The sequence below is a fragment of the Artemia sp. Qi Xiang Cuo genome, chromosome 17 (assembly GCF_049724085.1).
Source record: "Artemia sp. Qi Xiang Cuo chromosome 17, ASM4972408v1, whole genome shotgun sequence".
Classification (NCBI taxonomy): domain Eukaryota; kingdom Metazoa; phylum Arthropoda; class Branchiopoda; order Anostraca; family Artemiidae; genus Artemia; species Artemia sp. Qi Xiang Cuo.
Genome location: NC_142810.1, coordinates 54,419,319 through 54,438,542, shown reverse-complemented (window position 1 = coordinate 54,438,542; position 19,224 = coordinate 54,419,319). Strand labels below are relative to the sequence as shown.

The 19,224-nt window shown below is 33.7% G+C and overlaps 1 protein-coding gene across 2 annotated transcripts in view; it reads left to right on the top strand.

Moving 5' to 3' along the window:
- LOC148942355 (uncharacterized) overlaps nucleotides 1–19,224 on the top strand; it is a 225,903-nt gene that overhangs the window by 169,544 nt on the left and 37,135 nt on the right. For both annotated transcript variants that reach the window (XM_089103608.1, XM_089103609.1), the window contains exon 3: nucleotides 17,672–17,818. In XM_089103608.1, coding sequence (XP_088959734.1) covers nucleotides 17,672–17,818 — 147 coding nt within the window. The remainder of the gene's footprint in view (nucleotides 1–17,671; nucleotides 17,819–19,224) is intronic.

The window sequence follows — 19,224 nt, the reverse complement described above, 5'->3', positions numbered from 1 at the left end:
ATGTTAACTATAATCGACCAAAAATAGATGGCCCCATTTGCAAAACAGCCATTTTTTTAGTTACACAAAACAGCCATTTTTAGAAAGAAGACTGACCTGCAGTGTGGCCAGATTGGCTTATTTTACGCCAAACTGGCTTATTTTGTTGGCGACTGGCGTGAAAATTTTTGGAACTGGCTTGTGGCTTAAAACTTGGCTCTTTTTATTTTGATCTAGCTTATTTCTTGGCGTGATTTACTTTTTCGGGAAGAATTTAAATTATTTGGCAATTCATCCGATTTTCGAACGAACAAACAAACTAATGCTCAGGAAAGGTCAAAATCACATTTTAACTCTGGTCAAAATACGAATCTAATTGCAGCACTGCAGTGAAGTTTTCAAATCCTAAGAGACACGTGGCTTCGTAACAACAGCATAAAAAGCATTAGCCATTAAGTAGTGGGGTTGAACTACAGCTGAAGGTACAGTATATTAGATGTTACTTATTAGTATAGAATAACGCCAGGAATCAAACTCATAACAGGCATATCTGTAACCTCTACAGATCCTGTTTAACTGTTTAGTTCATGTGAGTCGTCATGTACACTCTAGCTATTTTCTGTGGTTTGTATCTCTGTACAAACAGATTGGGTAGACAGCCTAGCCGTCCGGGTACACATCCCAATGCATTGAGTACTGCCCCCAATATATAGGGTACCCCCATGCCCATTTTCACTTTTTGTCTAGACCTAGTCTGAGAAAATACATTTATTTTTATTTGAGGTTTTCTTTGCATCACTTCAGTTTAAATATGCTCAAAGGAAGAAGCAAATTGGTCATTGGTTTTCTCAGAATACATGCAAAAGTGAAAATCATTATGGGTCAGTTGGGGATATTAATTGTTTTATGTAGCCTACTACCATCAACATAATGTATCCTACTACTTCACCCCTGCAGTAGTACACCATAGGATCTGTACCTAAGAATTTGAGTGCTACACCCCACAATCAGTATACATTAAACATGGCATAGGTCCTACTACGCTATATATGGAGTAGGTTCTGCTATGCTATATATGGTGTAGGACACTTGGTTAGATGTACGGATCAAACTATGAGGCACAGATCCGGTGATATAATACTACAGTGGTGAAGGAGTACATTATATGTTGATGGTTGTACATGAAACTCTAACTGGTATGGGGGGGGGGGTACCCAATGCATTGAGGTGTGTACCTCAATGCATTGGCTACCAGCATATTGGGTACATGCCACAGAAAAATAGCTGGTGTACATGCCTGGTTTGCACCTCCATTTTCAGCAGTGATGAGCATCAGCTTGTGACAAGCAAACCTGAAGCAATCAATCTTGTTTCAGACTCACTTTTATTCATTTTTACCAATGTGTTAGCCTATAGTTAAGTACTACAGAAATTAGTTATACATAATATAGGCTAATAGATAATATGTAATAAAGTACCATATAATACTAATGAAAATATCAGAAAGAGATATATAAGTACATGAGCAGGATAAGTAGAAGAGTTACCCTTGCTTTCATGTCTGATTTCTTTGTTACTGTTGCTGTAGCCTGGGCCTATAGGGTAAGACTCCTAGTGATTAGCCAGTGCCTAATCTGAGCTGTATCTCTGATTAGAAAGCAGTATGTCCTTTACCTGGTATCTGAGACTTTAATCTTGAACACTACTAATCTTCAGAATTATCAATCTTGGCCAATGGTCTACAAATCTTGACCACAACATTGATAATTAAACATGAGACATTACCTTTAACAGACAGCAAATATGGCAGTTATCCTATAGTTTTGTTATTTAGAAAAAAAACCTTTCAGATTTTGAAATAAACAAGGTTCATTGTTATATTAAATTTAATCAATCAACTGTAGACAATCAAGGCAAGTGTCCTGAAAATCAGATCATTGACCCCTCTTCTTTCTGGGCTGGGTTGACAATAGATCCAAATCTTTAATTTGTTCTTCTTTTCTCATGATAAGTTCATAACACTTCTTGGGAGAATTCAATTTTTACTGAATGAGATAATCCCTTACTACATAGTTTCTGTTGTAAACACTGCTTATTAATATTCAAAATGTGTATGAATATGGAAAGATGTAAATCAGCTATTAGCTAATAATGTGAGGTAACATCATAGTAGGGTTTATCTAATTCAATATAGTCAGCATATTTTGACCTACTATATATGGTATTGTAGATTTAGATCCATTAACAGTTTTCTTTCCAGTATTTTACAATTCAACAGTATATGCTCAGGGGTTTCTTCTGTGTTTTTACAGTACCTGCAAAATGGGCTATTGGCAACTTCTCCATTTGTCTGCTTTATTTTGTATGAAGGAGAGTGGTGGTTGAAGTTAGCTATATTTGAACACATGCAGTTGAACCAGACTGATTGTATACTGGCTGGAAAGGGGGATAAATTTGGTGGCTTTAATTCAAGCAATGTTTTTAGTCATAATCTAGTTGTATCCCTTATAGTTAGAGATTTCACTGGTTCCATTTGGCCTTTTGCTTCCTGCTTTGCTATCTTGTCTGCTTTTTAATGTCCTTCTTGAAGTATATGAAGATGTATACATTGAAATTTAGTAAAAAAACCTAATCTTCAAAAGAAGCATAGGTATTCTTTGGTATGATGTAGGAATATGCACAGCGTTTCAAACTTAGTGTTTCATATGATATAAAGAGCAAATTTAAAGTCATAGAATTTTGCTGTATGTTAAGTTTTCCGTTTCAGTTTAACTAGTATTTACCATCACAAACTGACTGCATCTACTTCTGCTATCAGCGCGCTGGTTACCGACTTGTGTTTTTTCAATGTAGATGAAGTGAGGTCTTTTAAAAATCATCCTCTCCAAAATCCCTCTTCACTTAAAGATCGATCAACATATACTTAGGCATATCCATTGAATTCTCTTTTTAAGAGCTGTTTGAAATCATGGATTGCAGTTTGGGATTCAATTTGTTCCTATATTGAGGGGAGGAATTCTAGTTTAACCCTGGGGTGATTTATCCCCAATTAAATTCGAATTCAACTCCTTCATACTCTCCTCCAGTCGGCTCATGCTGGGTAGGCTTATAATAAAAATTAACCAGGAAAATATTAATTTTTAAAAGATTTAATCTGTCAGAATAACATAATTACGAGTGTACCTTGACCCCACTAAATCCCTGGAGAAAGGTATTTAAGTTATGACATTTGTCCATTGTTTATATAAAGTATTTGATATTGAGAAAGATGTAGGAATTTTTTCCATGGGGGGGGGGTTTTGGGCACTAGGCATAATGGAAGGAATACTCATATAAACTTCAGAGAGGGCTCATTTTATTGGAAATTGAAAGTTCTAGTTCACTTTTTAAGCATCACAACATATTGGTGGGTAACCAGCTCCCCCCCCCCAAACCTCTTTTTTTCCTGATGCCTCCGATAAAAATTTTAAATGTTTCCAGTAAAAATGTTAAAAGATCATATAAAAAGAATTATGGTGCCAACACAACCACCCAGGGCCCAGGGCAGGCATTGTAAGTTGTGTCCTAGGGGCATATATGAGTCTTATGGAAGGGATGCTCATATTCACTTCAAAGAGGGCTCATTTAATTGGAAATTGAAAGTTCTAGTTCAGTTTTAAGAGTCAAAAGGGATTGGAGGGCACCTAGCCCTCCCTCCCCTCCATTCCCTTTTTTCCTCAAACCCATCCAATAAGAACTTTGAGGTAGCTTTTTTTTAAAATAGTTCAAAGTTTATATAAAAAAGAACTCCAGGGTCAACAGAGTCCCCCAGGGCCCAGGGGCCGGTGTTGTAAGCTATGGCCTGGGGAATTTATGGCTCTTATTGAAGGGATGCTTGTAAAAACTTCAGAGAGGGCTCTTTTGATTGGAAATTGAAAGTTCTAGTTCAGTTTTTTAGAGTAAAAAGAGATTGGAGAGCAACTAGCCCCCCCCACGCCTGCTTTTCTCCAAATGCGTCCAATAAAAATTTTGAGATAACCATTAAGTTAAAAATTGCTCAAAAGTCAGATAACAAAACTTCAGGGGTCCTCACTACCCCTCAGGGCCTGGGGCAGGCGTTTTAAGTTGTGCTGCATTGGGTCACAGAGTATAATTATAGTAATCGGAGGTCTAACTCAGTGAAAATATAGTATGCAGAACTTTCGGTGGACACACGGACAGAGTTCGAACTAACACAGGAGAACTTGAGTCGGTGGGCATCCTTGTCAATATTTTTCCCCGAACTGTTGGACAGGAAAGTAAGCATGGTCAAGCATTTTCTGAACAAAGTGCGCGGGAATTTCTGTAAAGTCTCTAGAGTTCCACATGGGGTAGCGGTTTATCGCAATTCTACTAAATGCAGCCTCAAAATAATCTCTACACTGGAACTGAACTTCCGCAAACCAGGGACCGAATTGAAAGGTTGAAAATGCCAGTAGGATCAAAGGACTTGAATAGTGCTGAGTATTTCTATAAAAAGGCCGTCAAAACTTGAACACCATTAAAAGTAAAGTTAGATTTTGGGCAAAAAATTGTCTGGCTTATTTTTGGCTTGTTTTTCAAAGGCTGCGGCTTACTTTTTTGTTCACAATCTGGCCACACTGCTGACCTGCTTGATCCTTTTATTTCAACCTGGATTTCAGACATTTGGGTTCATTTTAGGTGTAGGCATTAAAAGTAAGCTTTGTTAGTCATTCATAAAGACCATACATAGGCCTAGGCTACTTCTTAGAAAGAAGAACTGAATAATTAGAGTGGCTGGCTTACAATTGAATAGCCTACTCTGTTGGATACTTTAAAGGTGTTTGTTCCTAACCTTTACAGTTATGTCCTCTCCCTTAATCTATCAAGGTGTAGCCAAGTAAGGACATCCACCATAGCCTATGGCTAATATAGGGGTAAAGTTCATTTATGATGCAAATGAATGTTATGTTTAGATTCAGGATGCAATTCTGGGTAGAAATTTAGAGTTGGTGCTGTTGACAAGGAGACATGTTAAGAAAACAATTCTTACTTTAAAATATATATAATGATCCTAGTTAACATATTATCCAAGGGGAGAACCTTTATCATCAATTCTTTCCTCTAAAAATCTTTTCTTTTTCAAACTTATAAATTGGGTCATAAATTGTTCATAAAAGTTTAAAAATTAGATCACTTGCCTGGCAGACACATTAGGTATTTGGGGGCCCTCACTATTAGGCTTTAAATGCTTGTTTGCCTGACATTCCAAGCAAATTAATGGTCCTATGGCAATTCTAAATTCCTGTTCAACCTTCCCAAGACCATTGGCAGGTATGCCTTGTTTGTTTATGTCAATTTAAAATTTTTGGTCAACATTTCAGAGACTAGGCAGACATGCCTTTCCAAAAGACTTGAATGCTAAGCAATAGACATGAATAGATTGGGAACCCATGTGAAAATGAAAAAATATTTTTGGTATGTGTGTAGTGCATGGTTACTGCTAGGGTAATGGTCTACCCATTCATGGCTTTAGGCATCTGTGAATAAGTTTTAAGGCAAGAGGGGAATTTGGGAGCAGTTTTTTGAGGCACCCAGCAGTGTCTCTGGCAAGTGACCCAAAAATTCAAATAATTTGTATTTGTCCAATAAGAGAGTTGTACTTACTCCTGCCATTTAAAAATTTGCCTCTCAATTACTCAGACTATCTGTTTTGGCTTTTTCTACAATTAGCCATGTCTTGATGCCTATTGCAAAATACTTTATTTTCAATTCAAAACCATATAGAAGGGAGACCCATAAAAGGGAAAACCCTTCTATTGGCATCATCTATCTGTTAAAATTAAAATTTAGGTAAAAATTTATACTAATTAGACACCCTAATTAATATACATGGGCTTTTTTTGTTTGGTCAATGTCTTTAAGAGTCCATAACTGACATATTTTGGGACAAGGTGAACATATGTTTGGCCTACCACCAATAGAGGAATAGAATTGAACTTTTTCAGGAGATTCTAGACAATAGAGACATTTTTTTAGATTGCTAGTTTTATGCTGATGTTTATTGTTTAGTTTGCATTTTCTGTTGGTCATCATCAACACTTTCTAGCCTAATTGTCTCATGTAGCCCTTGGGTGTAAAAAGAAACCAACCAAACAATGACAAAATATTACTTTATAATATTTTTAATATTCCTATTAGTCCAATTATTATGTTCTCTTCTATTGGTATAATCCATCTTTTAAAATAAAATTTGGGTAAATATTTAAGGTGTAAATTTATGACCATTCTACCTCATAGGTAGATGAATTAAAAAACAGTTCTTACTTCATAATGTGCAAAATAATCCTAGTTAACATATTTTCCAGCAGGAGAACCTTTATCTTCACAACTTTCCTTATTTTTCCATTTTTTTAAAGAAATTCGTAATTTTTCACAGTAATATTTTGTACAATTTTGAAAAATCTGCTAAATGCCCTATCATTTAAGAAATTAATTTATATGTGTTGCAATTGAAAACACAGTGGCAGAAGTATGGAAATATACATACTATGGCAGATTGTTACAAAAACAAAAAACTGGTACTTGTCTAGAATGCAGTAAACATGTGATAAGTGAAGTTTTGTTAATGCTAATGAAATAAAACAAAATAGGATTAAAATATAATAGTTTAGAAAAAAATAGGCGAAATATTTGCACATTAGGGGGGGGGGTAAGGCATAGCACAGATTAAATACATAACCTAACTTAGGTACCTTTTTTGCCCCTTCAACCCAAAAAAACTAAAGTTTAAATCTTTGTCACAGAGTGAGCAACTCACTAGCCAACAGAAACCTGTTTTTGCATGACATATTTGAAATTCAACATGCAGTCTATCGCACTTTTTTACTGGATTCTAGACAAGTACCAACAAACTTTGTGCAGAAATTATTCTGCCATCTATAACTAAATTTATAAATAAATTTAGGATGGCATATCTTTCGGCACAAATTTGAAAACCAACAAAATGCTTATCAAAAGCATGGCTTTTTTCAAAAATTTTATTGCAAAACTAAAAAAAAAGTGAAGATAAAGATTCTCCTGCTGGAACATATGTTATCTACAATTATTCTGCATAATATGAAGTAATATTTGTTTTTTAACATGTCCTCTTATGGGGTGGAATGGTCATGCATTTACACAAATAATGAAAACAGTTTCAGATCAAACTGGTTGCTTTGAATCATTAGCCTACACAAACACCTTTTCAACATAAAACCGATTGCTTATGATAACATTCAATAACAAGGAAATATATTACTAGGTCTATGTATAAAAATATTGGGAATGGGGGGGGGGGAGAGAGAATGCATGGTTTTTGTCAGAGTGATGAAATTTATATTGAAAAAGAATATAAAATAGGGAGTAAAATAGTCATGTATGTTTTATTATGATGTTACCTTCAGAAGAGCCGTAACTCAAGTCTGCTACCAAACATTCTAAATTGTTTCTTTATGTTATTGATGGATATGGCTTTTCTTCTTTTTCACCATGTCCCCTAGTGGAAAAATATATAACCCAAATTGTAAGTATTTTTCTACTGTCCAAACAAAAACTGGGTTTAAAATTAGGAATGGTTCCACCTCTCTTACATGGAGAACACAAGAACACACAGCTCATTGCCCTTTTTATGTTCTTTTCAAATATCATAATCAATTTACTTGCAAATCTTGATTAAAGCTTTTGAGTGGACCCTACTGTGACATCTGATTTCAACAATTCTATCAAAATTGAGTGGTTAGACTTATACCAAGTGGTTATCCCAAGTCCCCTGAAAATAATTCAGCCAACTGTTTTAACAAGAATTACATGATATATAGCAAGATGGTAGGCAAAAAAATATGCAGCTAGTTGTATAGTTGTATATTATTTACAACTATAGGTAAGACAATTCTCAACCCAGAAAATTATCCCTGCAGGCAATTCATCTTCTGCAGAAAATAATCCCCCTCCACATCATGTGTAAACCACCAACCCTTCTGAAGTTTTCTCCCTACAAAATATAATACACAAGTAAAATAAAAAAATAAAAAGTTGCAGCAAAACCAGTGAACATCGTACTTGGTCCGAGTTTAGATTTTGAATAAGATTGAGAAGGTGTCACTTCTCCAAGTTAATAAAAGCCTATATTCTTCTGCAATTTTATTGTGGAAATATTTTGAAATTAAGCAAAAGATATGCTGTTTTTGAGCTTTCATTGCCTCCTATCCTAGAAAAGAAAGATGGGAAAACATCCCATTCTTAAGCATCTTTATTGAGGAAGCTGCTGAACTAGCTGCAAAATATGCAACTACGCTCTGGTTTAGTTTTCAAATGAGAATATTTCCTTAACCATGTAGTAAATTTTTCAAAGTAAACAGGTAAATTCTGCGAATTTACTTTTAAATTTGGATTGAGTTAAATTATAAATTTAATCTTTGTTTACAGTTATAAATGGAGACAGCTTTTAAGTTATAGCATGCTCTTTATTAAAAGAAAAAAAAATAAGAACTTATCATATTTCAAATGCTATTGACTACTGAAGAAGTTTAACTTATGCTTTGAACTGAATCAAGACGCAATCAGCTTTGTGGTTATTTGAAGCAGTTACTGTAGCTTGTGTATTTTTAGGGACTTTGTGCTTCTACTCACCCCTTGTAAAACGGGAGTAGTGTATCAAAGTGTTATTGCCAGGAGTAAACCTTAAATACGTGGTATTTGCTCAATTTGGGGTCTCTGTTATTGACGTGCCTCAAATTCCAATGCATGAAGATGTTTCCCTTTCTGAAGTTTGTGCTGTTAAGAATGGTAGGTTTTTTAATTAAATTTGCAGTAACAGAATAATAATAAAGCTTTATTTGCCCTAGTAAATCATTTTTTTCTTTTCTTTCTATCTTGCTTATTGAGTACTGTTCAGGGGAAAAAAAAACACAAATAAATATATAACTGTATATACCCTAGTACCAAACCCTTAAGATCTAAGGTAGATTAAAGTGTTTCGCTATAGAAAACACATAAAAGGTTAATATATTAACTGTAATTTTGTCTGTTTGAGGAGAATTTTTTCCTTCTTGAATGCAGGCATGATAAAAAAAACATTACAACCAAAAGTGAAGGTTGTTATGTGGCAGCCATAATATTTATCTGAAGGATCAACTTTCTTTACTTGTCATTTTTTTTATATACTATTTTAGAAATTGTTTATTTAGCTGTTTTTTAACTTGCTAAACTGTATATATAAAAAAAACAATTATAGTATATAGTAGCTACAAATCAAAAGTACAGAATCTTGCTAAAATTTATTAAAGGATTCATTGTTATAATCTAACAGCAATATCTTAATGCACTTCTGTTAAAAATTTAATAATTTAAATGCAAAGTTTTCAAGCTTAATATCCTTTAGATTTGGCTATATCTTTCTTCTCATTTGTGCCTTATATTCATTTTGCCCGAAATGTTTTTTTTATTATATTCTTATATGAAATGTGGTTTGTTCAGTTTCTATTGACTTCTGATTCTATCAAACGTTGCTTTAGAGGGATAAAATAAATTTCAGTGGCACAAAATTTTAAATAATTAATGTAGCATTCATAATTGTCTTTTAATTTTGAAATTTTATTTTCATCAAAATAAAGTGGAGGGCACAGTTGCCAGTAATTATAAGTAAATTGAATCCATTTTTTTTCCATATCTGTTTGTATATAAAGTAAGAAAAGTTCAGATTTTAATAAATACAATATTTTGGTGTTAAATAAAATTGTGTTAAAATTTGGCATTAAAATTGTTGGGAGACTAATCAGGGGGGGGGGGGGCTAATCAAAATGTTATATTTGGTAAAAAAAGGTCTGAACCACCACCGGCTTCAATTGCTCTTTGTTACCAAGTTATATTCAAGATTGCAACAGAAGTGATAATATTTTTTTTTGTTGCTGGTCGTCTGTATAAATTTAAAAATCTATTTAATTTATTAAAATGAATTTATAAACCATAAAAATATATAAAAAAAAAATGACAGCCTCAGCCTTATAAAAGAATTATATAAAGTAAGAAAAGTTAAGATTCTAATAAATAGAATATTTTTCTGTTAAATAAAATTATGTGAAAATTTGGAACTAAAATTTTTGTGAGACCAATCAGGGGGGGGGGCTGATCAAAAGGAAATAGGTGCTCAAAAAAGGTCAGACCCACTTCTGGCTTCAATTGCTCTTTGTTACCAAGTTATATTCAAGATTGCAACTGATGTGATAATTTTTTTTTTTGCTAGTGGTCTGTATAAATTTAAAAATATATTAAATTTATTAAAATTATTTCATAAACTAAAAAATATATAAAAAAAGTTTTTGGCCATAACTGTTAAGCCCAAGATAATTTCTAACCCCTTTCAAAATCAATTCCCACATACAAAAATTACCCATGTTTTCCATTAAAGTTCTAACAAAGAAACAACTGCTTCACATACCGTATTCACAAAAAATTTCAATGGAAAAACAAAACAAACAACTTTAATCAACTCCAGAAGATATTTTTTAATATTTTTGTGGAAGGGACTTAGCGAAATTGGTTCCTTTATATAGTTGGGCAACAGATTTCACACCTCTACTCCAACATGTTATAATGACAGTGCACTTCTATGGCTGTGGTGCATTTCTGATATCAGTAAATTATTTTCAGATGAAGTTTTTGGGTATGAATCATATTCTGAAGCAATTTGAAACATATTAAGTTGTCTTTGTCCAAGTGGTTCTAAAGAATTAATACACAATTTAACTTGCAACTTGGAGCATAGATATTTTAGAAACATTATAGAACTTTTGCCAAATGGGATGAATCAATTTTAGATTATTAATATTAAAATTGATTTTTTACGGCCCATTTTTTTTGTTGGACTTAGCTTGTATTACAGATAAACAAATTATAAAAACGAAGGCATCATTTATCTAAACATGAAGAAACGACGGTCTAATAAAAAGTTTTAAGAGATTTCTGAGGAATTAAGTTCTTAAGTCTTTTTAGAATACCAGTCCCTGGGAAAACTATAATGTTAAGTGCCCTCACTTGATCTTTCCATGTAATCATTTCATCAACCATTATTCCCAAATACTTCCAATTGGTTGCCCTTTCAATCACTACATTTCCAAATGAAAGTATCTCATTTGTTTCAAAATATTGTATATTTGAAAAAATCATGTATTTTTTATCTATTAGACCCATATGTCCTTAGCCCTACTCCTCTTTGTGGTAGTTTTTCCTCGTTTTGAGTTTGACTTGGTTATCCCTTTTAATTTCAGTTCTTTTTGTAATTAATTTTTTTTTTGTTGGTATTTGTGGTTATAGGGTTTTACACCCCCCCCCCCTCCGGAAAATATAACCTCTCTCCCGGAAAATACACTCCCCCGTGGAAAGTAATACCACCGCCCCACTTTCCCGAGGAAAATATCCCCCCGCGGAACGTGCCTCCGGTAAATACCACCACCCCCCCCCCCACCCCCGTGGAAAATACGGCTATCCAAATTTGAGAATTTTATTTGAGTTTCATTTTTTAATTTCCATAGGGGGAAGGAATTTTTGTACTTGTGTATCATACGCCCCTCACTCAAGTTTACGCTGTGTAAAACTCGAGAATAAACCGGTGTCTCTGCTAGTTGACTCAGCCTAGTATGAGACAAGACAAAGAGGAGTGACAGAATATTTGGGAAATATATAATTTTTGCTATATGTTTGCACATAACAGGGGGAAGGGGTAAAGTGTTTGGACAGTTTGAAGTCAGAAAATTATTCTTTCTAGGTATATGGCCACTAAAAAATTACAGACTAGTCTCAATGATGAAAATTTGGTTGAGTCATCCAGTTACGAAGTGACAGGTTGCTTAAGGCAGCTTATTAATATTGAATCTCGCAGGTTAAAAAATGAAGAGGGCCACTAAAAAAAAAAACAGTTTATGAAAAACATGGTTTTCTTTTGTTTAGAATGAAGGTAGTGTACCAATGGATATAAATCCAAAATATGAAAATGAGATTAAGATAGTACTAGAGAATAAAATGATCAAAAAATAGAATGAGGATAGAGAAAAGCCAAAATCACTATTTAAAGATATTAATATGGTTTGTACGCAAGAGCCCTACCTTAAGCAGAATTGACCAGCTATATATTTGACGTTCTGGATGCGGCTCAGAGCTTTTTGCATGGCAAATAGTGCAAGATTTAAAAGATATTTTTAGAAAAATGTTCCAATGAAGACAGATATACTTACCCGCTTTTCAGAGTTAAAGAAGATTATTTGGTGCATTACTCGATGCTTACAGGTGTCTTAAATAGTACGTAAGTAAAAAAAAAATCCCAGTATAAAGTAAATGTAATGTTTCATTTAAATGTTTTTTCCAAGTCTTAAGTGTTTTTTCTAAGTGTTAAGTGTTTATTATTTTCTATGACCGTATTTCCAAGTATAAAGTACTATTATTAGGTTAATGTAGTGTTTTATGATGATCGCCGATCAAAGTTTGTTATTTATGCCTTCCATTTGTTACTTTACTATGTTCATGGCCGTATATTTGGCTTTAAATTACACTTATCTATCAATCTATATAATAGGCTATGAAGAATAATTGCAACAAACTTATTTTGCATGCCGACCCGCTCTATTTTACCCCCCCCCCCCCTAATATGTAAATCTATAGCCCAGATTTATTTTTAAAGTAACGAATAAGTCTGTTTGTTCTTGAGTTTTACAAAGCGTAAACTTGAGTGAGTGGTGCATAATACACAACACAGTAGACAGAATATACCCAGTAAGCTTATCGCAGATCATTTCTGGTCTTCGTGAACAAAAAGCTCCTCCCACTTATTTCTGCATTAGCGGGAATGCGGGTTAGTCTATTTCCGATTGTTTCAATGCACTTTGATGGAAACAAACTAACCTGCATTCCCGCTAATCTGACTTTGCCTATGTTTATATCGGCAAAAACGTTCTCCGGAGCACTCGCACCCCGATCCGGGTTTTTATAATGGGTGAGATAGAGAATGATCGTTCTGCTGATTATATAAACTGTGATACACAAGTACCAAAATTCCTTTCCCCTACGGAAATTAAAAAAACTAACCTCAAATAAAATTATCTAATTTGTACATCATTTTTTACCACGGGGTGATTTTCCGGGAGGGGGGGGGGGGTACGCGCCGACCGCCCGTAGTTAAATACTTAAACAATTATTTGACTTTTTTAAGATAAGCTTTGGATTACTTTAGCAATTTAATTTTTATTAAGACACTTTTGAAAATTATTTATAAAACGAAAATCAGTTGGATTTGTTACGAAAACGTTGTTCTTGTGCTTTATATCCCTTTTATTCAGGTTTCGTTTTATAAGTTGAAGACGCTTTGCCTAGTGAGAGTGAGGAGCTCTTTGATATTTCAAACATTTGTTTGTCTCCTAAGCTTGAAGATGTTCCTTTGAATACTTTTCCTAGCATTGCAGGACAATATAAATTGGAAGCTGACATCTAAGACTTGGAACACATAAGTTTTGACCATGAAGGTATCTTTCAAACATTTGGTTTTGTGGAATCATGAATATTTAATTAAAAACAAACTAGGGTACATGGACTAAATTTTAGTATTTTAAACTAATCTTTTTATGAATTTTTTTTATCTCATTCCGGTTAGCAGGCGTTTGTTAAACCGGTTTGGAAGTTTAACAGCAACTTTCAAAGTGTTAATTGAAAGGCCTTTTGTGAAATCCGTACATCGGGATGGCCAACAATAAAGTTCTGAACTATAGTGTCTATTTTTCTTTCTGAATTAAGATATAAATCTGTTTATTATTTTCCTGATTTAGCATGACTGATTAAGCTTTTAAAACAAGCAGAATATGGACTGGTATTGTGAGAATTGTGGATCGTAAATTTTGACTTTAAAACATTAATTTAATCAAAATACTAGATTCGGACAAAATTCAGGATCCATTTTTTGTTATTTAATTAAAAAGGTTTTTTTTTGTTTAACAACTCGTTATGCTCTGTAAAACGAGAGATGCATAGAAAGTCCGATTGGGTTTTAATAATAGAGAGACAACAGTCAGGTTTTGTGTTAGATTTAAAATTATATTGATATCCAGCGTGTATAAAACGTACTAGAATTAAAAAATAATTATTGTGGAATATTTTAAAACCAGATTTTTATAGTACTTTTTATTGACAAAAAATGGAAGAAGACAAAAAAAAACGAAAGAGCTGATGCTAGTCCAATGTGAACATAAGTCACAACAACGATTAAACTAACTCACTCACTTTCAAATATTCGTGCCCGTCATTGCTCTTCTGAAAGTTTTAGAATTTTTGAGATATTTCTTTTTGATAACTATCTAACGATATACTATATGTGGTACTTTGCCAAAAAAATTACTCTTTTGGTCAAATATTTGGTCTGTAACGGAAAGCTCTACTGTGCCTACCTGTAACGGCAATAACTAACTAGTTCGTGTGATGTGTTTACATATACTCTTACTAACGTATACACAGATAGCACTTAATCCCTTAGTTCTATAATTTTTTTTATGCATCTGTTTTTAATATTAAAAAAATCATTTGAACTAAAAGTGAAAACTTGTGACAAAAAGTAGCATTTTGATAAGCAATAACATATGAAAATAAAAAATATATTTAATATGATTTTTTCCTTTTTTTTCAATAATTATTCATATTTTTTTTTATTTATAAATCTAAAATAAATATTGTTTTTTGTAATTTTAGGCCCCTTCATCATATTTTGTGCAATCGCACTGCCTAAGTAAAGAACAATGTTGTCACAATGTATAATTTTTTTTTTTTTGGTTATTGGTCTTATACCTGGGCACTTTGTATCGAAGTAGTTGTTGTAGAAACTTAATAGTCGAAAGTGATTGGAAGGCACCTAATACTTATTCCACGCCCACGATTTACCCAAAAACATCAAAACAAAATTTTAAATTGCCATTTTGTTCAATGTAGTTGATTTCCAGATAGAAGTCATGTTTTTATGGAGGAAACTACCCCACAGTTCTCAGGGCAAGGGTTGTAAGTTTTGTCCTGTGGGCATATAAGATTTATTTTAGAGAGTGTTATCGCAGAAACTTCAAAAAAGGGTTTATTTGATTGAAAATTGAAATGGCCAGTGCCCTTTGTAATAGGCGAAAGTGATTGGAAGGCAACTAACACCCTTTCCACGCCCACCATTTATCCAAACATATTCAATAACAATTTTGAGATAGCCATTTTGTTCAACGTAGTTGAAAGTTCTGGAAATTAGGTCTTTGAGGATGATAACCCACTCAAAGCCCTCAGGACAAGGTTTTTAATTTATGCTCTGATGGAATATAAGGTTTTTTTTTAGATAAAGCGTTTTTGTATAAAATTCAAACAGGAATAAATGTATAGTGAAATTGAAATGTCTAGTGACCTATTTAATATAAAAAATTAATTTGATGGCAAGCAAACCCCCACACACGCCCACCATTTCTCCAAACTCATCCAATCAAAATTTGAGATGGCGATTTTCTTCCGCGTAGATGAAAGGTCCAGAAAAATAAAGTCTTTGAGGATGACAACCCCCACACAGCCCTCAGGTCAAGGATTGTAATTTATGCCCAGGGGCATATATGGTTTTTATAGAAAGCGCTGTCGTAGAAATTTCAAAAAGGGCTCATTCGATTGGAAATTGAAAGAGCCAGTGTCCATTTTAATTTCCGTAAGTGTTTGGATGGCAACAACCCCCCTCTTGCCCACCCTTGCCCCACACACATTCAACCAAAATTTTTAGATATCAATTTTCTTCCACGGAGATGAAAGTTCGGCAAACGACGTCTTTGTGTCTGAAAACCTCCCCCCCCCTCCCCCGTCCTCTGGCAAGGGCGGTAAGTTAGGTGCGAGGGTTATATAATGTTTTTATTGAAAGCCTTGTCGTAGAAACTTCAAAAGGGCTCATTTGATTGGAAATTGAAAGGGCTAGTGCCTTTTTTTAATATTTGGATGTGATTGGAGAGAAACTAACGCCTCTCTTATGCCAACCATTTCCCCAAACACATCCAATCAAAATTTTGAGATAGCCATTTCGGTTAACTTAGTTGAAAGTTCGGAAAATTGGATCTTTGAGGATGACAGCCCATTCACAGCCCTCAGGGCAAGGGTTGTAATTTATGACTTGGGGGCGTATAAGGTGTTTATAGAAAGTGTTGTCGTAGAAACTCAAAAAGGGCTCAATCTATTGGAAATTGAAAGGGCTTTTGCCCTTTTTAATAGTCTAACGTGATAGGACGGCTTTAAATTTTTATAGTTAAGATCGATGTGGGTACAATGTATTATTATTTTTATCTTTTTTTTGTTTTGACCAGGGCACTTCGTATCGAAGGATTTGTCTTAGGAATTTTGAAAAGGGCTCATTCGATTTAAAATAGGAAGGGTTAATGTCCTTTTTAATAGTCGAAAGTGATTGGAGGGCACTAGCCCCCCTCCCAATCCCACCCTCCAATTTGCCCCTTATTTTTTAAAAAAAAAATTTTCCTTAATATCAAAAAAAAATTCACTCTGTTAATGCTAATTCCCAATAAGGCATCTCAGCAGTATTCCAAGAAAGACTGAGGGTATTATGTTCAAACTTTCGGGGCTACTTCTGCTCTTAAAATTTAACTAAATCAAAATAGCGTAAGTGTATACAAGCTGTCAAAGAAAGTAAAGAGATTTATTGCGAATGATATCAAGTTTTCTATTTCAGGTCAACTATAGGAGGTATTAAAATAAATTAAACACTACTATTTTTGTCCATATTTTTAAAAGGGTTTATGTTGTTAAAAAATGCTAAAAAAAAAAATTCTACAGATTAGAAATATCAGGACAAAATATAAAGTATTTAAAAAGAAACTAAAAAATTTAAAGAATCATTTTCTTTTTCAACGAAAAGCCAATATCAATATAAAACGAAAAGAAATTAATTAAAAAAAAACTTTTTCCACAAAATAAGTTTTTCAAAAAAAAGTAAAGAACTCCATTAAACCAAAAATGAGCAAAAATAAAATCAAATAATCTACCAAGCGTGAAACTACCCCAAATCAGCACCGATAAATAAATGAAACCCAAAACGAACAGAAAGTACAATTGATAACCGAGTCAAACTCAAAAAGAGCAGAAATTTACATGAATGGGGCTCAAAACCCCTATGCCTTCCCAAGGCCAGAACATAATTTGCACTTTACGGAAAAAAATAGAAATGAATTATCATTTTCACTTTAACATACATATACTGATATTTAGTAATCAAAATGTTAATATTATTTGATTTATTAAATTTATAAAAGTAAAAAAAAAATAAATGTTTTCAACACTAGCACCAGTTCCCACTCGTATAAGTTACCCCTGTACATAATTTACCTCTTTTTCATTTGAACTAAAGTTTGATTAATTGCAAATTCAAATTTTCCTGTTTTCTTTTTCTTAACAGAGGAACGCCTTTTAAATTATTTCAAAAATTTGCAGAAAAGGAAGTAATTAACAAAATACATTGAAATAATGTTTAGATTATCACTCTTCAGTTTTGTTTGAGGCTCTCGATTTGCCACCGTTTTAAACTTTCCTATCTGTTTTTATTGCTTTCTTGGATGTGGGAGCCTTAGTGTTTCTGAGTAATTTGTCGGGATTGTATTTTTATAGCTTTTTATGTTTGGTATTGTAGGTGTTGAAGGTCCTTCAACAAGTGTTGCCGAAACCCTAATCGAAACTTCAAATTCTTCTCTATCATCAGAACCTGAGTCTGTTTCCTCCAGGATTTCCACGTCACTTCGAGAATTTGACTCCCTGGAAGTTGATCGTGATGCCCAAGGTATAATTAACAAAATATTGTCGTTGCATCAATTTATACTTAGAAATAAAAAAAAAATCCGTGGACTTTTTGTTTTTGCTGAGATAAAGAAGGAAATGTTACACATAGCTTCAAATACAGTTACTGAAAGTTTTTACTTGCCTTAAAAGCATTACTACTGCTAAACACAAAATGATTATGAGATTTAATATTGTACACCCTTTTTTATGTCGGCTAAAAGTTGTACAATGTTGACGAAGTGTCATTTAATTTGCCACTCTAATCTTGAGTGAGTAGAAATCTGTTTCTATTCATAAACATTAACTACTAACTACTGGATCTAGAAATCTGTGAGTAAAACTCTAAATTTGCGAAATCAGTTTCATAACAATCAAATTTATCACTCTTGAATTTATTCTAACCTCTTATTATATCTAATTTTCCAAATTTGTAGACTGGTATTTGTTTGCTCTGTGGGTTTTATTCTTCCTGGGTAAATTATTTAAACGATTTTATTGTAGATTGACTTTTATCTGTTAGTATCTTTTTATCACAGGCAGCGCAATAGCGCTGCCAAAGTAAAGAACGATGTTGACACAATGTATTATTTATATATTATCATTTTTTAGTTTTTTTGTTTTAGACCAGGGCGTTTCTTTATACAAGAAGTTGTCTTAGAAACTTCAAAAAGTAGTCATTCGATCTGAAATTCAAAGGGCTAGTGCCCTTTTTGATAGTCAAAAGTGATTGGAAGGCATCTAGCCCCCAACGTCCATAATTTTTCTAACATAAACATTTTTACTTTTGATATAGCCATTTTGTTCAGCGTATTGTAAAGTTCCTAAATTTATTTTTTTAAGGTCGACACCCCCTCCCTCCCCCCCAGAGCCCGAATAGCATGCGGTTTTATTTTTTCTCGGGGGGTATATAAGGTTCTTATAGAAAGGGTGTCTGATGATTTTTGGAGGTGGATCATTGGATTTGTAATAAGAAGTTCCAGTGCCCTTTTTAAGAGTGCCCTTTTTAATTCCATCCAATTGGAATTTTGAGATACTAATTTTATTTAAATTAGCTCAAATATTATATAAAAAGGCTATTTGGGTTGAAACAAACCGCCAAACCCTGGGGGAATGGTGTTTAAGTTATGCCCTGGGGGACTTTAAGATTTTAATGGAAGGGATGGTTGTATAAACTTTAGAGGAGTCTCATTTGGTTGAAAATTGGCAGCTATAAGTCCCTTTTAAGTGTCAGAAGTGAAGGAGGCCAACTAGCCCCCTCCCCCCGCCTCCACCTACGTGCCCCCCATGCCCCTGCGAGACATTGTGAAATCGCCCTTTTATTATATATATTTTAAAACATACGCAGTGTCCAACGAGAGTTGAGAGCACCAAGCCCCCCCTCCACGCCCATCATTTCCCCCAACACAT